This window comes from Benincasa hispida, chromosome 12 (genome assembly GCF_009727055.1).
Source record: "Benincasa hispida cultivar B227 chromosome 12, ASM972705v1, whole genome shotgun sequence".
Lineage (NCBI taxonomy): Eukaryota > Viridiplantae > Streptophyta > Magnoliopsida > Cucurbitales > Cucurbitaceae > Benincasa > Benincasa hispida.
In genome coordinates this window covers 76,866,361-76,885,309 of record NC_052360.1, presented here as the reverse complement: position 1 = coordinate 76,885,309, position 18,949 = coordinate 76,866,361, and the positions used below count along the sequence as shown (strand labels likewise).

Here is an 18,949-nt window from a genome sequence, read left to right as displayed (position 1 = left end):
TGTATTTAATAAGTTGATAAAACTTTTATTTTATGTGTTGATTAGGTCTTATTATTTTAAAAATATAAAATAGGACTCTCGACTTAATAGATTTGGCTATATTCAACCTCTTTTAAAAAATCAATTTACCTAGAATTGACGTCAGATTTTCAATTATTGTTTAATAGGTTTGATAGATTTTAAAAATGTAAAATAGTTCAATGATAGACACAAAATTGATAAAGAGAACATGACTTAGATGACATAGTATGTGTTATGAACCAACAGATTTGCGATTCGAACTCTCTACCCCTATTATACTAAAAAAATGAAATTAAAAGCTCAAGATTAATCATAGCAATTTATCATATGCAAATTTAAAACTTCAAATAATTTTTTTAATAAAATTTAAAGACTTATTATATTTTTCAAAGTTTAGAAACATTTTAGCTACAAATTTGAAAACTCGTAATATTTTAATTGAGTGATCTATATGACAATTCTTAAAAATTATGAACCAAATTGGTACAAACATGAAAGTTAATGACTGGACTTATAATTTAACCTTTTCATAAATCATGACCATCTTTTTAGTGTCAAAAAATTTTAAGAATAAGCTTATCTACTCATGATTTTGTACTATGTAATATTTTTCTTAAAATAATTTAAAAGCCAAACAAACTGTTTGTTTTAAGTTATTATTAAGAATCAATTGACTAAGAATTCAATAATTTATAAATATTGTGTAAAAATTTACAACTAGCAAACTTGGTTGTTTTTCAAAACATACCCAACTTGAGAGCAAAGCTCAACTAATAGATGTGTTATATCTGCTAAATTTTGAATATGAACTTGCTCTAAAAAAATTTAAAATTATCAAATAGTTGGGCGTATGGTTTAGTTTTAATTGTGTTTGTTTTAAATTATCTTTTTTTAAAAAAAAAATTATTCTAGTAACCAAACTTATATGCTAAAAAATAATTGTTAATAACATGTAGTAAACACAATTGACAATATAAAAATTTGTCCATCATTTTAGGTTCAGGGACCAATTAAACAGAATTTTTGTAGTTAAAGAACAAGACAACTCAAAATGTTAATATGGAATAAATACATATACATTTGAGACAAGAAACTGATTCGTTATTTTAAGCATATGTTAGACAAACATTTATTTATTGATCACAAAACTAATAGATAAAACCTTATCAAATGGATTCCTAACCATGGTACTGAGAACTTTCAGTTTAATACAGCATTCTTTTCTACATGAATTTGCAGATTATGAACATGTCATGATCCGGTTCAAAATCTCTCTTTAAAGCACAAGGACACAGTTGCACAACCTACAGAACTTTGTTTAAGGTCATTGTCCTAATTCAAAATAACGAGGAAAATAATTTGACGGGGCAAAATACCAAGGGGAAAAAAGGCCAAAGGATAAAAAATCAAAACTCCACGGACCAAAACCAAGAACAAGCAAAGAACCCCAAAGATTAAGAAGGGGGAAAAGGCTTCAGAATCCATCAATAACATTACAATTTATAACATTTTATTATCTAAGACAGTAAAAAAAATAGAATAACCACCTTGAAACCTAAAACAAAAAGAAAAAGAAGAAAAGAAAATGAAGAAAAAGAAAGGAGCTTTGTAATCATAACTACAAAATTCTGTACCCACCAGAAACTATACGAAACCTTCTTCATCTGGGTTAGGCACTGCTAGCTTTAGATATATAACAAGTCCTCAGAGTACCCGCGGCCGGTCAGGTTGATTGATAATTCTACAAAAAGAAGGGTTACTCAAGATTGAACACTTGAGCGAGACTGTCGGAATACTGCACTCATTGCACTCCTCGTTCTGGTAAGAAATCCAAGTCCAGAAAGACCAGAATTCCCGGCCTCACTTTTGGCGGGATCGGATGTACCAGTCCCATTCGACATTGTATCAAGGCTACTGCTTGATGGAGCAGATGGAGCGGATGAAGCAGTTGAATCTGTAGCTCCTATTAACTGCCAAGCATACCAATAAGTGTTAGAATTGAACAGATGTATTAATGCTATGAAATGAATTCAGAATATAGGACAACCATCAAGCCAGGGTCTGAGACGGTATTTTGAAGGGATCGCCGTTGAACTTGTGCCTGAGATTGAATCATAGCGTAAGTGTAACAGTTTTGGTAAGTTATGATTGTATTTTTGACACAAGCCAAACTCATAGTGTGCTTCTCTGTTCCATAAATCATGAGGAAAAGCTCGAGCAATTCAAATTCGAAGCATGTAAAAGCTAACATTAATTATTGCAAGTCAAACAATTCGTAAACAAATTTGCACATGAGAAAATTGGTGTATTTCTTTTTAATATTTAGATAGCTTACGTGTACAGATTTGAAGGGACAATCAATCGTCTAACATTGTCATATTTGGTTATCAAAAGACTTGTAATCTTAAATAACTTAGGCATGCAGCCAACATGATATGAATTCATTTCCCGAAATCTTGCCAGTTTTTTTTTTCACGTTTTCAAAGAATGCAGTCATCTATTCAAGGGTAAAATTAACTAACCTGGTTAGAAGAAGCATTTGACTCGGAGGGAGACAGCGCTTCTGGTGAAAAACCAATCGGCAACGACCGATTTTGCTGATGAAAAACAGAAAAATGCAACAATCAGAAAGTGCTATTTACGCCTATCTAGTATCAAATCTCTCACCATTCTGATATTATTTCTGTGAAAGCATGATCAAACAGATAAATGCTCATAATTTACCTTGGGCGACGGTGTTGTTGGAGGGAGTTCAGGAGCTTGCCTGGAGGAACTAGAAGGAATTGCCTGCAAAGTTCACAGTTATATGCAAAAGGTGTGTGAATGTATGTATTTAAAGATTCACATTTCTAGATCTCAATGATGTAAATTTTCCAGACAACGACTAATGATCGAACCATGATCTGAACCAATACAGATCAGATTAATGGAGCAAGACACAAAGACACTTCAGAAAATAATGAATATCAGACAAGAATATCACTTCACTGGAGTTCTACAAGATGAAAAACAATTGTAACTAATAACAAATTTCACAGTGAGAATTCTACATTTGCGTGACAAGAAATGCAAGATACCACGTAAGAAGGTCCACTCCCCTCAAATTAAAGAAAAAAAGAAAGAAGAAGAAAAAGAAACAGCAAGGGATTTGATGCATGCCTGAGTACGCTCCACAGTCCTTCGATTCTCCATGTTCCAAGCATAATTACACAATTTCTTAAGGCCTTCAATTGTTCGGTCCTAAGCAGAGAATCAAAATCCAAAACAATCATTATTAAACACCACCAACTGCCTAGGCTATACGTCCTGGAAACAACAGTAAAACGATAGAACATCAAATGAAATATTGCAATGAAAACAAAACAAAAAAGAAGGTTCACCTGCTTTCCTTCAAAACTCCAAAGTTTATTTTCCTATAGCATACAAAGAACAGGTCAATCTTGAATTCAAACTTGAAAGATAAATAACAAAGAAGGAATAATAAAAGGTAAAGTTAAATTATCGATAAGTAGTTACCAAAGTCTGGACTGCATGATGAACGGATTTAATATCCCTGCCAAAAGTATCCGATCTACCTCGTAGTTCTGATACCTTTCATGGACAAAAAGAAAATATAATGTTCAGTCAATGATCTTTAACCCTTCTATCTTTAGAAAAACAATACCTTTTCTTTTGTATCAGCAGTGACATCCAAAGATTCATCCAAACTTTTGTCAACGTGGTCCATTTTTGAAGATAAATTCCGTTTTGTAGCCTGGACAATCACATAACAAGTCACAAAGCCATTGATTCACTGGAAATAATCAAAATGTTTCTAATAAACTCTACAATAATTCAGAGTTCAGCAATTTAAATGAGATTTCAAAAAATCTTGCAAGCCCAAGAATTAAGTAAAAAATGCTGTTGTGGATAAAAAGTACATTCAGGCAGAAGATATTACCGAAATGGATGAGTAAACATTCTCGAGCTGCCTAGCAACAGAACTGCAAGCATCAGATAGACTACGCTTTGTAGCAAACATCATATCAGGAAGTTTCCATCCCTGAAAAAAAATTGTACTGTGCCTTATATATGCAAAAGGTTCTAAAGAGGCAAACAATCCCAACTTGCAACACAGCACGTCCAAAGGGCCATAGAATCAAGAGAGAGGAAATCGTAGGCTAGTCCATACTACCACTAAAATATTCCATTTTTTGTCTGATTAAAAATATTGAGTCTTGGTGTTATAAATATATGAAAATGATCAATTACACCAGTTTCAACTTGAGTTTGGAAGTAATACAACATGTTATCACCGGAATTTTTTAATAAGAATATCAAACAAATTTTTACTGGAATATCTTTTTTTTTGTAAAAGAAACAACTTTTTACGGGAATATCACGGTACACAAACGAATCACACAATTACCTTCATCCAAACGATCCCATATCCTACTACAACCACGAGAATTATTACGCCATATTTCCTACCCCCTGAGTGCAAAAAAATTACAAAGGTTAAAAGATAATAGCAAGGTAAGAAAAAGTTAATGTTTATAGAGAAGAAATATGAAACAAAAGAAAACGTTGCATTTCCTGAGACATGAAATCTCATTGTGAATTAAAAGCCACTAATCAAACATAAATTAGAAATTCATATAACATTACAAAACAGTCACATAGTTTAATTATACACAGAAAGCACTCATTAATATTATTGTTATTATTATTCTGCAAAGAAAGCTAGTGAGAAATATTCAAGTATTCAAACTTAAGTTGGATATTCTATTTTTGCAATGCCCTTTTGCTGCTGGTTTCTGGAATATTGAATTGAAGGCCTTTGGATGGTTGATATCATGTCCCACTATTTTGATCTTCTGGTTTCTATAATGATGGGTCATCCTTTTGGTGGTACCAAGAAGACGATTTGGTTGGCCCTACTGCGTGCTTTCTTTTGGACTTTGTGGGGAGAAAGAAATGGACAGCTTTTTCGAGAATCTTTTTGGCAGATTTACCCTTTCAAACATTATAGCTTATCTATTTTAGTTATCAATTGGCAATTTCTTCTGTAATCACCTTTAGGTGTTTAGGGTGTACCCCTGATTTCATTTATCAATGAAATGTTTCTTTTACTATAAAAGAAAGTTATTGAGAAAAATGAATATTATTATTTATTACATAGAGGCACCAGCAATTATGTAATAAACTAAATAACCTAAACAATGGACATGCTAAGATATTCTGAAAACATGCCTTACATTAAATCAGAAGCATTGAAAACAAATCAGAGAGAAGTAACAGATTGCCAGCATCATGCAAAATTTAGGTTAGCAATCTCTTGCCATATTAAAATAGAAATATAGCATCTAGACTTTCTAATAGAGAACTGAAACTTTATTCAAGTAATAAGAAGGTAAAGAATGCAGCTCATCCCAAAACGCAACAGGACGAATATAAAGAAAAACCAAAACCTTCCAAATGGACAAATGTATATACCAACTCTTCACGGCATCTTTTGCCCTTTAGTTTCATGTTTCTCATCCAAAAAAAACCAAATTAAAAGTAACCCTTCGACTGTTTCTACTTTTTCTTTATTAAAGAAAAGGAAATTTTCTTCAAAAGAAGGAAAGATGAGGCAACCCCAAAGATTTACAAAAAAGAATTCCAGTTGGCGTAGATCGCTGATCACATGTTGTAATTTTTATTTTTTATTTTTTGAAAACGAAAGCATGTTGTGGTTTCTGGGGTCCTCCCCTTATTTCATTCATCAATGAAATGTTTCTTTCCAAAAAAAGAAAAGGAAAGCATGTTGTAATAATTATCCCAGAAATGTTTCAAGGGGAATTTCTAATTTGAAAAGTTGGATACAGTTGTTTCTTGTATATTTTTTTTGTCAAAAAGGAACTTTAAAACAAGAATTTTAAGAGAACAAAAATCATTTGATCATGAAAGAACCAAGAAGCAATCTTAAATATAGGTAAAGAAGACCTCTCTCGCCAGTAGTCACAATTGTCATTTGACGATTTGATGCTAACATTTGCAGTTCTTCACGTAAGCTTTTTACCTGTAAGTGAGATGATGGTAATTAACCAACTGCCATTCTAGAAACAACAAGAACAGTACAAACATCATATGGCGACATGCAAAATGAAATTGTCATGGAAAAGATAATCAAGTTAGCATGTTACAACAACGGGAAAAAAATATTACAAAAGAAGGTGGATCTTAATTGGCACATTTACTCAAACTAAAAGAAAATAAAGTAAAATTTCTAACAAGACCAACTATTGAAGTTGCAAAAAACAACAAGACTATCATATTAGTCATAAAACTTTAGAAAAGGAATGAAAAACCTATGAAAGTAAACCATTTGGTTCTCGCAAATGCAGCCTTCTAGTTGAGTTATCAACAACCAATGGTTTCTTCCTTTTTTGAAATGGTTTTGGGACTTGAGATTAATAGGGGAAATGTTCTATTTTATTCCTTAACTTTTTTCATTCTAAGCTAAGTGCTTGGGCCTATTTGGTTGGGTGCGAGGTTGGTTAGCTTCCATCCTCATATCTTGGGCTTTCATTGGGATGTAACCCAAGAAGCAAAATGTTTTGGAATCTGGTGGTGGATAAGATTCGGAAATGGTTGTCTTCTGGGAGAAAGACCTCAAGAGGGAGATGTTGAGTGGGCTTCCTAGTTATTTCTTATCTCTCTTTACGAGTCTGATCTTTGTGTGCAAGTGTAATTGAAGAGTGAGGAGGAATTTCTTGAGGGAAGAGGCAGATGAGGGGGGAGGGTCACATTTGGTTAAGTGGGAAATGGTGGTGAAGCTGGGGGAATTGGACGACCTAGAGACTGGGAGCTTTAGTTCGCGTAATGAGATTTTGTTTTGTTAGCCAAATGGTTGTGGCAATTCTTCATGGAGCTTGACACTTTGTGGCACAAAGTTATGATCCACACCCTTTTGAGGGTTGCACATGGTGGTGCAACAGGGCCTAATAAAAATCTCTCAAAAGTGATTGCTTTTGGCTTCCCATCTTTTACCTCAACCATTAAATGATTCGTTGGGGAGTCCTTGGTTGTCTACTTCTAGAAGACTGGTGCGTGAGTGAAAATTGAAAAACCTCTTTGTGAGTCACTTAAATAATGCATGAAGCATTTATAAATTTATTATTTTCATCTTTTACCTCATTTATTAAATGCTTTGTTGGGAAGGGCTCCAATATGCATTTTTGGAAGACTGGTGGGTGAATGATAAACCTCTTTGCGAGTCACTTTAATGGTGCATGAAGCATTTATATATTAATTATTCCCAAGGCTAAGCTCTATTCGATTGTAATTGCCTCTGGGTTCATGATTTTTCTTTTTCTTTCTCTGTTTTCACTCCCTTTGGGGGTTTGTATCCCTTAAACATTTATTCCTTTTCATTATGTTGTTTATTGTAAAAATAAAATAATAATAATAACTCTTTCCTACTAATAGAATCTTATAATCCACTATGGCCTCATTGGCAATGAGAACTTGATCTAAGATCTATCTACCCACAGAAAAAGCCCTTTGCAATTCAAAAATTGTCCTGAGACCTTACTATATCTATCAGCCAACACTTTGGCACTGACCTTATACACACTAGTCACAAGCCTATAACCTATAGGTCTAAAGCCCAAACCTCCGTAGCCTATTCCTTCTTTAGAATAAGGCAAAGAAAAGTTTCATTTTGATACAATCCCAATTATCATGGAAAAAAGCTATTAAATTTTTCAAAAAATTTAATTTTATATATATATATATATATATATCATTGCGATCTGGCCTTGTTTCTGTCAAACCCAAAAACCAAGAAGGGCAGGGGATGGACCTAGCTGAGTCTCTCTATTCAGAATTCTTTATGCAAACCTTTCCAACTTCCATTGATAAGAAATATGTCTAATTTATGAGGCTTGGTCCTTCATTTTGTCTCAGTTAGATATAATGCTCTGCTTCCCCAGATATCTAGGTTTGTGCTTCAGGAATTCCTTGAGGTGTTGCTTAAAGGCAAAGCTAAAATTCTACAAAATTGTGCAGTTTGAGCTACTCTCTGGTTTTCCAAAGAGAAATCAACAGATATTTTAATATGACTTGACTTCGGTGGATTCTTATTGCTACAATGTACAACAAATATCTTCTTGGTCATCCCAAGGATTTCTTTTGTATTTGACAACAGCAAACACGTCAACATTAGCAGAGCGCAAAAAATAGAAAGCAACAATTTGGTAATAAGCATGTAAACCTCATACTTTGTGTTCTTGCATCAATAATGCCAAAAACTCATAAGAAAAGTTATAACTTGAGCACATAGTAAAATGAAGGGGAAAAGGCTGCTGAAAGAAACTTAAAAAAATAGACTAGAAATGGCAATCTCAAATTTTATGGAAATTGTTAATGGTAAGAGAGAATAGTTGGAACCTTTCCTTCATTGAGAACCGTAGCTAGTCACAATTGTTTGAAACAATTAACAATTAAATCACTTTGTTCAAGATCATCAGTTCAAGAACACACCTGAGCCATTAAAGAATCATTCCGTGGTTTGCTTTTTGTAGTGCCAGAGTCATCTTGACGAATACGCTTTAGAGCAATCTGTGAATAGAAGACAGCAAAAATTTAAGACCACAAAAATTCACGGGAATGACAAACAATTTGGAAAAGTGAGGGGAAAATGTACTGGCAGACAATATGTAGACAGATGAATAAATAAACAAAAACAAAAAACAAAAGATACAACGTCTGCAATTTAAGAAGGTTCATTTCATAGAGAATACAAACAAAGGTCAAGAACAAAACATCAATATGCAATCACAGAGCATCAAATTAACCGAGATAAATAGGAGGAAAAACCCATCCCATCACTATTGATCCTAATATTTAAGCTGCTAGGTTGCATTAATCCAGTAATTTAAATTATTACTCAATCATTCTCCAGTCAAGAACAGCAGAGTCTCAATAACCCTCCCATGAGCCATAACTAGAATCCACATCTACTTTGAGTACAAGGCATGTCATGTCCTTTGGTTATGAAATGGAAAACAATGCAAGTGCATGGTTTTGAGCTGAAAACAGTTTCTTAACAGCAGGTAAATTATTTAAGATCCTAAGTTTAAATGAAGGTAAGAATCCGAAAAAATCGACCAAACTGTCCGTTCTTTGTTGGTTTAACAATATTAGAAAACTGGCGGTTGATTAGTTGGAAGGTTTACAAAGAGGCATCTCCAACCAAACAACCGCTATGTATAATATTTAAAAATAATAAACAGAAAAGACTGTGTTTTTTTATCAAGTCCAAATGAGACTAATGCATAACAAAAAAAAAAAAGGGAGAAAAGAACACCTTCTATCAAAGGAGAAGAAATATATGTGAAACCATTTTAATAGTTGTGCATTTATACAGAGGGGAAATAAGAAATCTGCCAAAACAAAACCTATAACAAAAAGCTCAAGTTAGCAGCCAGTGACTTGAAAATGTGTTTTGACTGGATACTAATTCCTGTTCTTCTTTTTTTAATTTCTTTTTTTTTNATAAAAACTAGGTACCAATGCCAATTGAATTTCCGCATCTAAGTCTCAATTCATTATGTTTGCTTGTCCCTAGATGAGCTATGTTCTTCTTTAAATATAGCTTTTGTAAAATATTTTGGTAAGCATGTCAATCAAAGTAATCAGATGCCAACAATAATATATGTGTTCAGATTTGTTTACTTTACTCGAGTCTAAAGCACTAGTTCAGTTTCTAAGATGCTCTAGAGGATTCTACTGGTTTCCACTCTATTTTATTTTTATCACTCTGCTTCAGCATCCTTACCCCCCAGAGAGAAGAAAAAAACTCAACTGCAAAATTCACATTTTTCAACCATTCGTGCTAGAAATAAGAAGAAAGTTTTCATACAGAAGATTACCTTAAAGGCACCTGAGGCAAAATCCGATACATATGGTAGCCGTCCCTCTTTTGCCAGAACAGAGCCAACAATACCTGAAATAATCCATGCGTGATTTGCACCAATTTTCTCTATGACTCGGGTAAAACTGACGAACTAGCATTGCAAACAATACAATTAACAATGCATTTTCAAAAAGTAACCGTCAAATGGCATGATGATTTAGTGCAAGTACGACAGAAATCCAAGACGTCTCCCACTCGCAATGTTTTCAGCATCTGAAACTCAAGCTCGTACTTCCTTGAAACTCAACCAGACAAACAGATTGGCAATTCATGGTATGCAGACTCGACTACAGCACACGAAAGCTTTAACTATAAAGTCAAGTAAGACACCGATGCTAAACTCAAACAAACAGTGGTTCCACTCGTATTAGGGTTAAAAAAAAAAATCGACATTGGAAAATTAAACAAGCACGAGTTCACTATATACGTCGATCATATTGGAAGATCCTCGAGCTAACACATAACCTCAATGCTAAGATTCCGGCACAGAAGACAACCAATCGCCACAATCAAACCACACAATCAGACCAAGTATCGACCTTCCCACACAACTGAAACTATAGTTTTTATTCATCAAACTTCCCTGCCCCGAACCACGATCAAGCAAGCAATAAATTACAGCGTGTCACATTCAGTAACCAGAAAAAATAAAATACTAAGTTTACTGTGTATGAACCAGCTCCAACGAGAATGGTGATCTTCCCAAAAGGAATCGCCATGGAAGTGGCAACGATGTGTGAATGAGAATGGTGCTGCGGTGACTACGCGGTGCAGTGGAGGTTGAGCATCGGAACGTTCGTGAAAATGGAAGCTCGCCCAGTGGAGTCACGGCGGATTGTGGTCGGTGGACGACGAGGAGCCTCCGGTGGCAAAATTTCACCCAAACTGCAAGTTTGCAACGTAGCAACCCTATTCGCCAAGAAGGAAATTAGTGAGACCTCGCAAAAATCAAATTGTGCTAATTGGTAATTTACGATATTCCCCCTTTACATTTCTTTACTTTTTAAACATTTTTATTTCATTCTGTTTTATTTATTCATCATCCTTTTTATTTTGATTTTTTTAAGATAAAGGGATGATACCAAAATTATTTGTTATTTCAAGTTCATAGTTGTTCTTGACTTAAATATGAAACGGCTTTTTAAAATTTTGTCTAATTAATTCACGAGTTATAATGTTATTCACGTTAACTCTGTCGCATCACTCTTTATATGGAGTTAGTTTGAAGAAGATTTATAGTGTGGATGATAAAACCTCGTATAATCATATTTTTGGGTTAGATTTATTCTTTATTCTCCTAATTTGGTTGTTCGTAAGTTATTGAATTGGACTATTCTTAATGTTCAAAGAGAGTGGATTGATAGTTCCCTCGTTGGCTTACGTTATTTTTTGTGATGCACCGAGTTGTAGTTTTAGTCCTTGGATTTTTTTTTTCTCGTTTTTTAATTTCTTTATTAAAAAATATTGTTTTTTTAGATACTTGTGTTTTTCAAAGGTGCATTTGATTTGCTAATACATAAATTTGGAAACAATGATTTTGATCAATGATTGGTTTTAGATTTAAATTTTAAATTATAATTTAAATGGTTTTGAAATTTTAAGTGATAATATATCTTTAATCACAGAACTATTTAAAAAATCATCATGGGTCCTGGTAAACCAGGAACATTCTTTTGATAAAACGCTACGAGATTATGGGTTCCACCTATGTAAGATATAATATCGGGCAAGTTTTTATGAACGTGTTTTATATTGTAAATTGTATAATTATTATTTTTATAATATCATATCGTAATATGTTGTATTATACATATTACTCGTTAATTTCTTCCCTGGTATGTTATTGTATCACGAACAACTTGTTCATATGAATATTACTTAATATATTGTAGATGATTGTCTTATCCCACGGTGTATGACAATGTAAATGATATGTTTATAGTGGAGTGACCCAAAATTTAAAATGAAAAGTAATTTATTAACGAGCAAGGAGACTGGACACCAACAGACTATTTGTGGTTGGATTAGTAATTAGTTGACCATTCGAACAAGGCTATCGCGATTCGTTGGTGTTTGTGGAACTATATGAATACCTAACGCGTTGGTGGGTGTAAAGCTTTTGTGGAGTCCCTCTCTCATTATGAGTTAGAAATCAAATGTCAACACTGTTTAAAACTCTAATATGAAAATAAGTGATTTGGGTTGGGTAGTATGTGACTCTTTATGATCTTCAATATGCTTGATTTCAAGAAAACATTTTATGAGTACCCCGTCAAGATAAGTTCAAACTATTTGTGAATGGCTCCAACTTTTACTCTCCCTCTCTTGGGGCTCCCCATCGACCACCGTCTATTGTTATGCACAAAAGGTGGTGGATTCAATCAACAAGGTTCTATGTGATTGTATTAGAGGTGAAAAACTCATTGGACGAGATCAACAGTTTGACTGGTTTGCTGGGTATCTTGTCGTTCACTTCCTGTCTTCCCAAGATCAATATGTTGTACAAAATCACATACGTTATTGTTGGTTCCTCGAGACTTTTGAGATTCTGATTTTTATGGCTAGTTGGTGAATACAGTTCACGTCGATTGTTTTCGTTCGAGTCTTCCTATTCGATGGCCTTATGAAATCTCTGTTTAACAAAAAAAAAAAAAAAAAAAGGGTCCAACCAGCAATAGTTATTATTTATTTTCAAATCTTCCACCCTACTGCACTAAAAAAAACCACAATTTATTTTAATTATTTATTACTATTATTATTTTGAAAAAAGAAGACCGCTTCCTATCTCTCGCAAACCCTCGTGAAAAGAGGGCGTCACAAACCCTCGCTTTCTCACTCTCTTGCTGTTTCCTACCCAACCTCCCTCAATCTTCCTCAGTCTCCCGATCTTGCACTGGGCCAGACGGGTTAAGCCGTGGGTTTGTTCACTTGGAGGTTGTTTTCGTGGGGTTGCCGTGCTAGCCGCCGTCCACCGTTCGTCGTGGAAGTCGTGCGTAGCAGAAATTTTTTAAAAATATATTGGCCCGAAACCAAAAACCGAACTGACCAGGAGTTGATTGTTTTTTTTTTTTTTTTTCTTTTATTTGTTGTAGATGTCAGAAAAAAAGCCTATCATTGGCCTCTCTTGGGAGCCAAAGCTGCCAGCCTCTTCATCGGGGATCAGAACTAAAGCTTGTGACAAATCAAATACTCAAGCAGAAAACGGTCTTGTTTGGAAAACCAATTCAGAGCTTGTAGATGGGTTGTTTGTTCCACCAAACAACCCAAAAAAGCTGAACAAGTTATTGAGAAAGCAAGTTCGCGACACGGCTGGGAGGAATTGGTATATGCTCTTTTCTATAAATTTCAGCAGTTTTGCTATTGATTCCTGGGAAAAAAAAAAACAAAGGCTTTTTTCTCCTTTCCCACGGTTCTAATGTCATTTGAATGCTGATTAACCATAGTAGTCGATGTTCTAAATTCTGTAACCTACAAGCTTGTTATTGTAACTAGGTTTGACATGCCAGCACAAACCATGACCCCTGAAGTGGAAAAAGATTTGCGCTTGTTGAAGGTGAGAATGTCTCTGATGTACTATCCATTTTACTCTTCATCAGTTTTCTATTCCACACATATAGATAGCAAGCTGGTAACTTTGACCTCGTGTCGAGAGTTATAATCATGCTACAGAGCTCCTCTGCCGTGAGATGGGTTTATTTTGTGTGTTTTATGTAAATATATCGGGTTCTAAACCTTCAAGAATTAATGTTATTCTAGAGCGAGGACAATGAATATATATGATTGTTATGATGCATGTAACGACTAATTAGAGTGTCATGTTTCTACATATTTGATTTCTTAGGATTGTATAGGGAAATTATAATACATTTTGAGGCCACATGAAAGACATATGTATTCGGCGCCCCTAACCTCTAGAGGGCTTTTCTTGTAGTTCTTTCTTTTATTACTTACCATACCATTCTTCTTCTATGGAGTTCATTTTCTCGTTTATTTGGAAGGTGAAAATCTAAAAAGATGAAGTTCTTTATCTGTCTCCCAAGTTATTCATGGAAGAATTAATAACTTTGATAGGCTCTCGAGGAAGATGCCTTCTATACTTGGGCCTTTTGATAGACATGTCATTAGGGGCATATTAGCACTTAGTTAAAGAAGTTGTTAGGGTATTTGGTTATAAGTTGAGAGGATGAAGAAGGGGAAAGTTGCACATATTTTGGAGAGTGAATTAGAGCTTTAGAGAGATCTCTAGGGAGGGTTCAAGTACCTTGAATTACTTGGCTTTCTTGTAAGCTTTCATCCTTTACATTAACATTCCAAGATGGTTTGATCTTATAATGCTCCCTACCAAATTGGTATAGAGTTCTTTGGTTATGGCCATGAAGTTTGAGTGATTAAATAGTGAAGGGTGTATGTGAAGGGTCGAAGGAGTTGATAGATTGATGGCAAGAGAACATAAAGTCGTTATTCCAATCTTTTCAAGATAAACTCAAATGATTGAAGGGGGAAATTGAATTAGCAAAGGAATAAAAGCAAGAATCAAGTGTCGTATCTAGCCAAGGCAAAGTGAAAGGGGAATCAATCAAGCAAAGAAGAAATAAGAGCTGGTTGAAGAGGAAAGTCCTCATATAGAAGTGGAAAAAAGAAAAAGAAAAAGGGTAAGTATTTGTTAAGGAAGAATGAGGTTGTACGAAAGCGAAGAAAACATGCAGAGAGGATGTATGACTCACTTAAAGACAGGGTGATTGGAAAAACATCGAGGATGAAGGATTGAGAAAGTCAGTCGATAATTTGCTAATATTTGAAAACCTAACAAAGGGTGCAAAATACGTCCAAGGCGAAAGAGGCAAAGTATATGAGGGAGATATGTCAGCAAGGAGAATCATTGGACAAATACGTCCAAAGGGAGATCATTGACGACTATTGTTTTGAAGGTTGGGGATGAAAACCTGAAAGAGACGTTGGCGCCAACGTTGTGAAGACTAAAGTGGCAATGGAGGGATCGGGGGTGTACAACAAAGAAGAAAAGAAAAATAAAAAAGAAAGGTACCTAATAGGCCGTCACAAGGTGTGTTTGAGAGGCGGGTAATGATAGGAATGTTATTAAGGGTATTCTAGCAATTAGTTAAAGAAGTTGTTAGTAACCATCGTGGATGGGCCTAGTGGTAAACATGGGGGCATGATCTTCAAAAAGGGCTAAGAGGTTGTGGGTTCAATTCATGGTGGCTACCTACCTAGAATTTAATATCCTATTAATTTCCTTGATATCCAAATTTTGTAAGGTCAGGTGGTTGTTCTGTGAGATTAGTCGATGTGCGTGTATGCTAGCCCGGACACTAAAAAAAAAAGTAAGAAAAGTTGTTGGTGTATTTGGTTATAAAGAGAGAGGATGAAGAAAGGGGAAGTTAGCATTGTTTTGGTGAGTGAATTAGGGCTTGAGAGAGATCTCAAGAGGCGAGGGTCTAAGTACCTCAAATTTTCTTAGGCCCCTGTTTGGTAACTATTTCGTTTTCTTGTTTTTGATTTTTTAAATTAAGCTTATTTTATCTCATCTTCTTACTCTGGTTTGCATCTTTCTTAAGTATAAGAGTTGAATTCTTAGCCAAATTCAGAAAACAAAAACAAGTTTTTTTAGTTTTTTAAATTTGACTTGATTTTTGGAAACATGGGAAAAAAACAGGTAACAAAGTAAAAAAATTGTAGGTGGTAGGGGTGTTTGTAGGCTTAATTTTCAAAAACTGAAAATAAAAAATCAAATAGTTACCAAACAGGGCCTTAGCTATCTTGTAAGTTTTCATCTTTTATGTTTTAATATAGTTTGATATTGTACTAGTTCCTACCACCTTATGCTGCATCGGCAAGGGAAGATTTGAATAATTTATTTTGGAGTTGTGATTATTGTTTCAGTATGGAATTACTTTTTTTGGTGTGTTTGAGGTTTCAGTGATACAATCAAGAAGTTTCTCCTCCATTTGCCGTTTTGGGGTAGGAAATTTTTTTAGGGCAAGCTGGTGTGTGCGCTTTATTGTGGGGTTTATGAGTGGAGAGAATAATAGGATTTTTAAAGGGGTTGATCCCTTCTGAAATTTAATGTCTCTTTGCTATTGGTGACAAATTCCTTTTGCAATTATTTGCTAGGTCTTATTTTATTTGATTGGAGTTCTTTTCTACAGAATTGCAGTTTCTTTTCTTTTTTAGATAATAATAATAATAATAATAACTTTTATTATTGTTAATGTTGTTGTATGCTCTTATATTCTTTCATTTTTTTCTTGTTAAAAGTTGTTGAACCTTTGTTTCGTGGGGCTCTTAAACCTGATGTTGGACATTGGAGTGCATATGGACTAGCTTGTGTAGGTTTTTTTCCCTCACCATTGCATTTGTAATCTTGAATTTGTGGAAGAAAGAGAGATATTCAACTGGTGGATAATATTTATATTTACAATTGTAATTGATTTCAGTGGTCCATCTATCTATTTACGTGTCTATTATCATCTATTCCCCACTGAAGAAAATTTGTTTGATCGACTTCTGCATCTCTATTTCTTTTGATGATTATAGCTGAGGAGTGTCATTGATCCCAAGAGACACTACAAGAAGGGTGATTCAAAATCAAAAACACTTCCCAAATATTTCCAGGCAAGCTTTTAATATTTCACAAGTATTTTACTAATTTTATACATGGGCAAAAGTAAAATTTTCTAATTAGACGTAATTCACAGTGTCCATCTGCTTTAGACCTATATAATGTTGTAAGTATTTATCAGGTGGGAACTGTGGTTGAGTCTTCTTTGGACTTCTTCTCGGGTAGATTAACAAAGAAGGAAAGGAAAGCAACGCTTGCAGACGAACTGCTATCCGACCAGGCCCTCACTCAGTACAGGTTTGATCTTTATCACGTTCTCTTGCTATTGCAAAATGTTCCAGTGAAGGAAAAGAAATGTGGAAGTATATGGCTACCCATTTTGAATTCTACAAATTATTCATTCCTAAGCTATGGCTGCGTCCTAAGAATCACTTGCATGGGGGACGCCATTTTTTATGCACGTGAAGAAGTTAAACTTAGATCTGTAAAATGTAAAGCGTATTCTAATGCAACATTGGTAAAGCATGTGCGCAATTTAAGAAGCGACTATATACAATCTTGATCCGACTTTTATCTTATCATTTTTGTATCTATCAATAAAGATTGTAGTGATAATGTCTCCTTAACCAGTCCTTTCATTGACCTTCACTTCATAATTTCGAAGATTCTTTTGTTTCAAGTCAGAATGTAACAATTCTGGTGCATTATCTCAAGCATTTTGTTGTGCTTATGTTCTTTCAAAAACCTCTTGCAGAAAACGCAAAGTTCAAGAAATTGAAGAGCAGAATCGACCTGCTGGCAATGATAAATGGAAAATAAGGGGTCGTCATTCTCGAAAACGAGCAAAGGATAGGAGGAACTAGTTAAGTTCCCTCAAATTTTTGACGTGTAAGCCAGATAAATACAGCAGGATCAAAAACCAAGTTAGGTGGGGGCTGTGACCCAGTGTGATACAGAAGTATGTGAATTCATGATTAGTACTGCCGGCTCAACATGATTTATGGGCTAGATAAAGTCCTCCAAATGTTCCTCCCCCTATTGAATTGATGATCTGTAATAGGAGTAGAAATGTTCTTCAGGTTTTTTATTCAACCTGTAACTGAGAAATTATGCTTATCTGTCTCTAAGTGTAACATATTCTTGGAGAAAAAAGGTTTGGAAGAAAGTGCTTTTTGGGGAACGGACGTGCTGTCCATAAACCATGTAGAACTACGAACATAGCTCATTACTGACGTTTTGTTTTTAAAAGTGAATTTTATAGAGTTGAGAAGACAAAAGTTAAATGGTAACAGTTTGATAATCAGATGGTTTGATTGGTGATGACTCTTGATTTCAAGAGTTATTCGGTCCAACTTTACTAAGGTTTAGTCGTCATTGTTGGGTAGATTTGCTTGATAACGATTAAAAGGAAGAGAAAGTTGTAGATTTGTTACGATTGTTGTTTATCATTTTTAACTCAACTATGTTTTGTTTTGTTTTTTTTAAGGAAAAAATATCTTTTGGTCATTGAGATTTTTAGAATATGTGCATTTAATCCCTAATGTTTCAAATTGGCCAATTCGATCGGTGAGTTTTTAGGGAGATAGGCTTAAAAGGTTATTCAACCAACAAAATGTATTTTTTAATATTTATTGCCTCTCTCTTCTTTCTCTCGTCTCTGTTGTTCTCCCTCCCCTCATCTTCGTTTTATCAAAATCCTAGAGTAATAGTTGGACAGTCCAATTATCTCCTAACTCTAAATTTGCCATTCAAAACATTGCTGTATTTTATGCATTATAAGAATTGCTTCAAGAGCTTCATAACTTATCTAATAGGGCTCAAATCTCTTGGTAGACAATGGGAGAAGTAGTGTAGACAGGCAATGGGGATTCGAAGCTTGGGAGTTTAGAGGAAAAGGAAATAGTAGTGAGGTTCAGATTCTGGAGAATTGAGCCCCGAAAACAGAGAATTAGGCTCCAAAGTAGAAAAGATGAAGTTAGAATTAGGCTCCAAAGTAAAAGAGATGAAGTCAGAGAGAAGGGAGTGTGGCCATAACCTATTTGTTGCAACTAGAGGTGGTAAATATTAAAAAATACATTTTTTTCAAATTATCTTGCCATATCATCTATTTACTCAATTTTATGAACACTCGGAGACCAAGTGGTCAATTTGAAACATTATGAATTAAATGCACCTATTTTAAAAAGTTCGGGATCAAAAAGATTTTTTTTTTCTTTTTTAAAATTAAATTAAAAGTTTTAGTGTGAGGGAATTGTCGTTCAAATGGTTTAAAATATTGGATTGAAATGAGATTTGATCTACTTTTTAATTTTTAAAATTGATCCATTTGCTTACGTCATATTCGCGTGTAGACGTTATGCATATAGGTTGGGCCACTCGCTCATTATCTCGTCAGTTTTGGTGTT

At 34.4% G+C, this 18,949-nt stretch overlaps 2 protein-coding genes across 4 annotated transcripts; one reads left to right on the top strand and one right to left on the bottom strand.

Moving 5' to 3' along the window:
* Positions 1–1,406: 1,406 nt before the first annotated feature.
* Positions 1,407–10,939, bottom strand: LOC120067951. 2 transcript variants are annotated; one of them, XM_039019600.1, is made up of 14 exons: positions 10,103–10,939; positions 9,921–9,994; positions 8,530–8,607; positions 5,989–6,064; positions 4,430–4,494; positions 3,962–4,063; positions 3,686–3,775; positions 3,538–3,612; positions 3,402–3,434; positions 3,181–3,261; positions 2,746–2,808; positions 2,544–2,618; positions 2,069–2,122; positions 1,407–1,991 (listed from the first exon to the last, which is right to left on the bottom strand). In XM_039019600.1, the coding sequence occupies exons 1-14, from the start codon at positions 10,113–10,115 to the stop codon at positions 1,782–1,784; spliced, it is 1,089 nt and encodes a 362-aa protein (XP_038875528.1). In that variant the 5' UTR covers positions 10,116–10,939; the 3' UTR covers positions 1,407–1,781. The 2 variants fall into 2 exon arrangements, with proteins under 2 accessions (XP_038875528.1, XP_038875527.1); XM_039019599.1 differs by having other exon boundaries at positions 10,641–10,939.
* Positions 10,940–12,379: 1,440 nt separating this feature from the next.
* On the top strand, positions 12,380–17,833 carry LOC120068399 (rRNA-processing protein fcf2). Of its 2 annotated transcripts, none has more exons than XM_039020154.1 (6): positions 12,380–12,898; positions 13,057–13,286; positions 13,457–13,517; positions 16,520–16,597; positions 16,726–16,841; positions 17,299–17,833. In XM_039020154.1, the coding sequence occupies exons 2-6, from the start codon at positions 13,057–13,059 to the stop codon at positions 17,405–17,407; spliced, it is 594 nt and encodes a 197-aa protein (XP_038876082.1). In that variant the 5' UTR covers positions 12,380–12,898; the 3' UTR covers positions 17,408–17,833. The 2 variants fall into 2 exon arrangements, with proteins under 2 accessions (XP_038876082.1, XP_038876081.1); XM_039020153.1 differs by having other exon boundaries at positions 12,627–12,953.
* The last annotated feature ends 1,116 nt before the right edge of the window (positions 17,834–18,949 follow it).

Excerpts from the sequence above, each read along its gene's own strand:
- LOC120067951 (XM_039019599.1), bottom strand. The coding sequence starts at position 10,683 with ATGGCGATTCCTTTTGGGAAGATCACCATTCTCGTTGGAGCTG. Across the intron at positions 4,064-4,429 it reads ATGGGATCGTTTGGATGAAG|GGATGGAAACTTCCTGATAT; the intron begins GTAATTGTGTGA and ends ATTTTTTTTCAG. Across the intron at positions 2,123-2,543 it reads CAAATGCTTCTTCTAACCAG|GCACAAGTTCAACGGCGATC; the intron begins GTTAGTTAATTT and ends ATTCAATCTCAG.
- LOC120068399 (XM_039020154.1), top strand. The coding sequence starts at position 13,057 with ATGTCAGAAAAAAAGCCTATCATTGGCCTCTCTTGGGAGCCAAAGCTG. Across the intron at positions 13,518-16,519 it reads AAGATTTGCGCTTGTTGAAG|CTGAGGAGTGTCATTGATCC; the intron begins GTGAGAATGTCT and ends TGATGATTATAG. Across the intron at positions 16,598-16,725 it reads CACTTCCCAAATATTTCCAG|GTGGGAACTGTGGTTGAGTC; the intron begins GCAAGCTTTTAA and ends AGTATTTATCAG.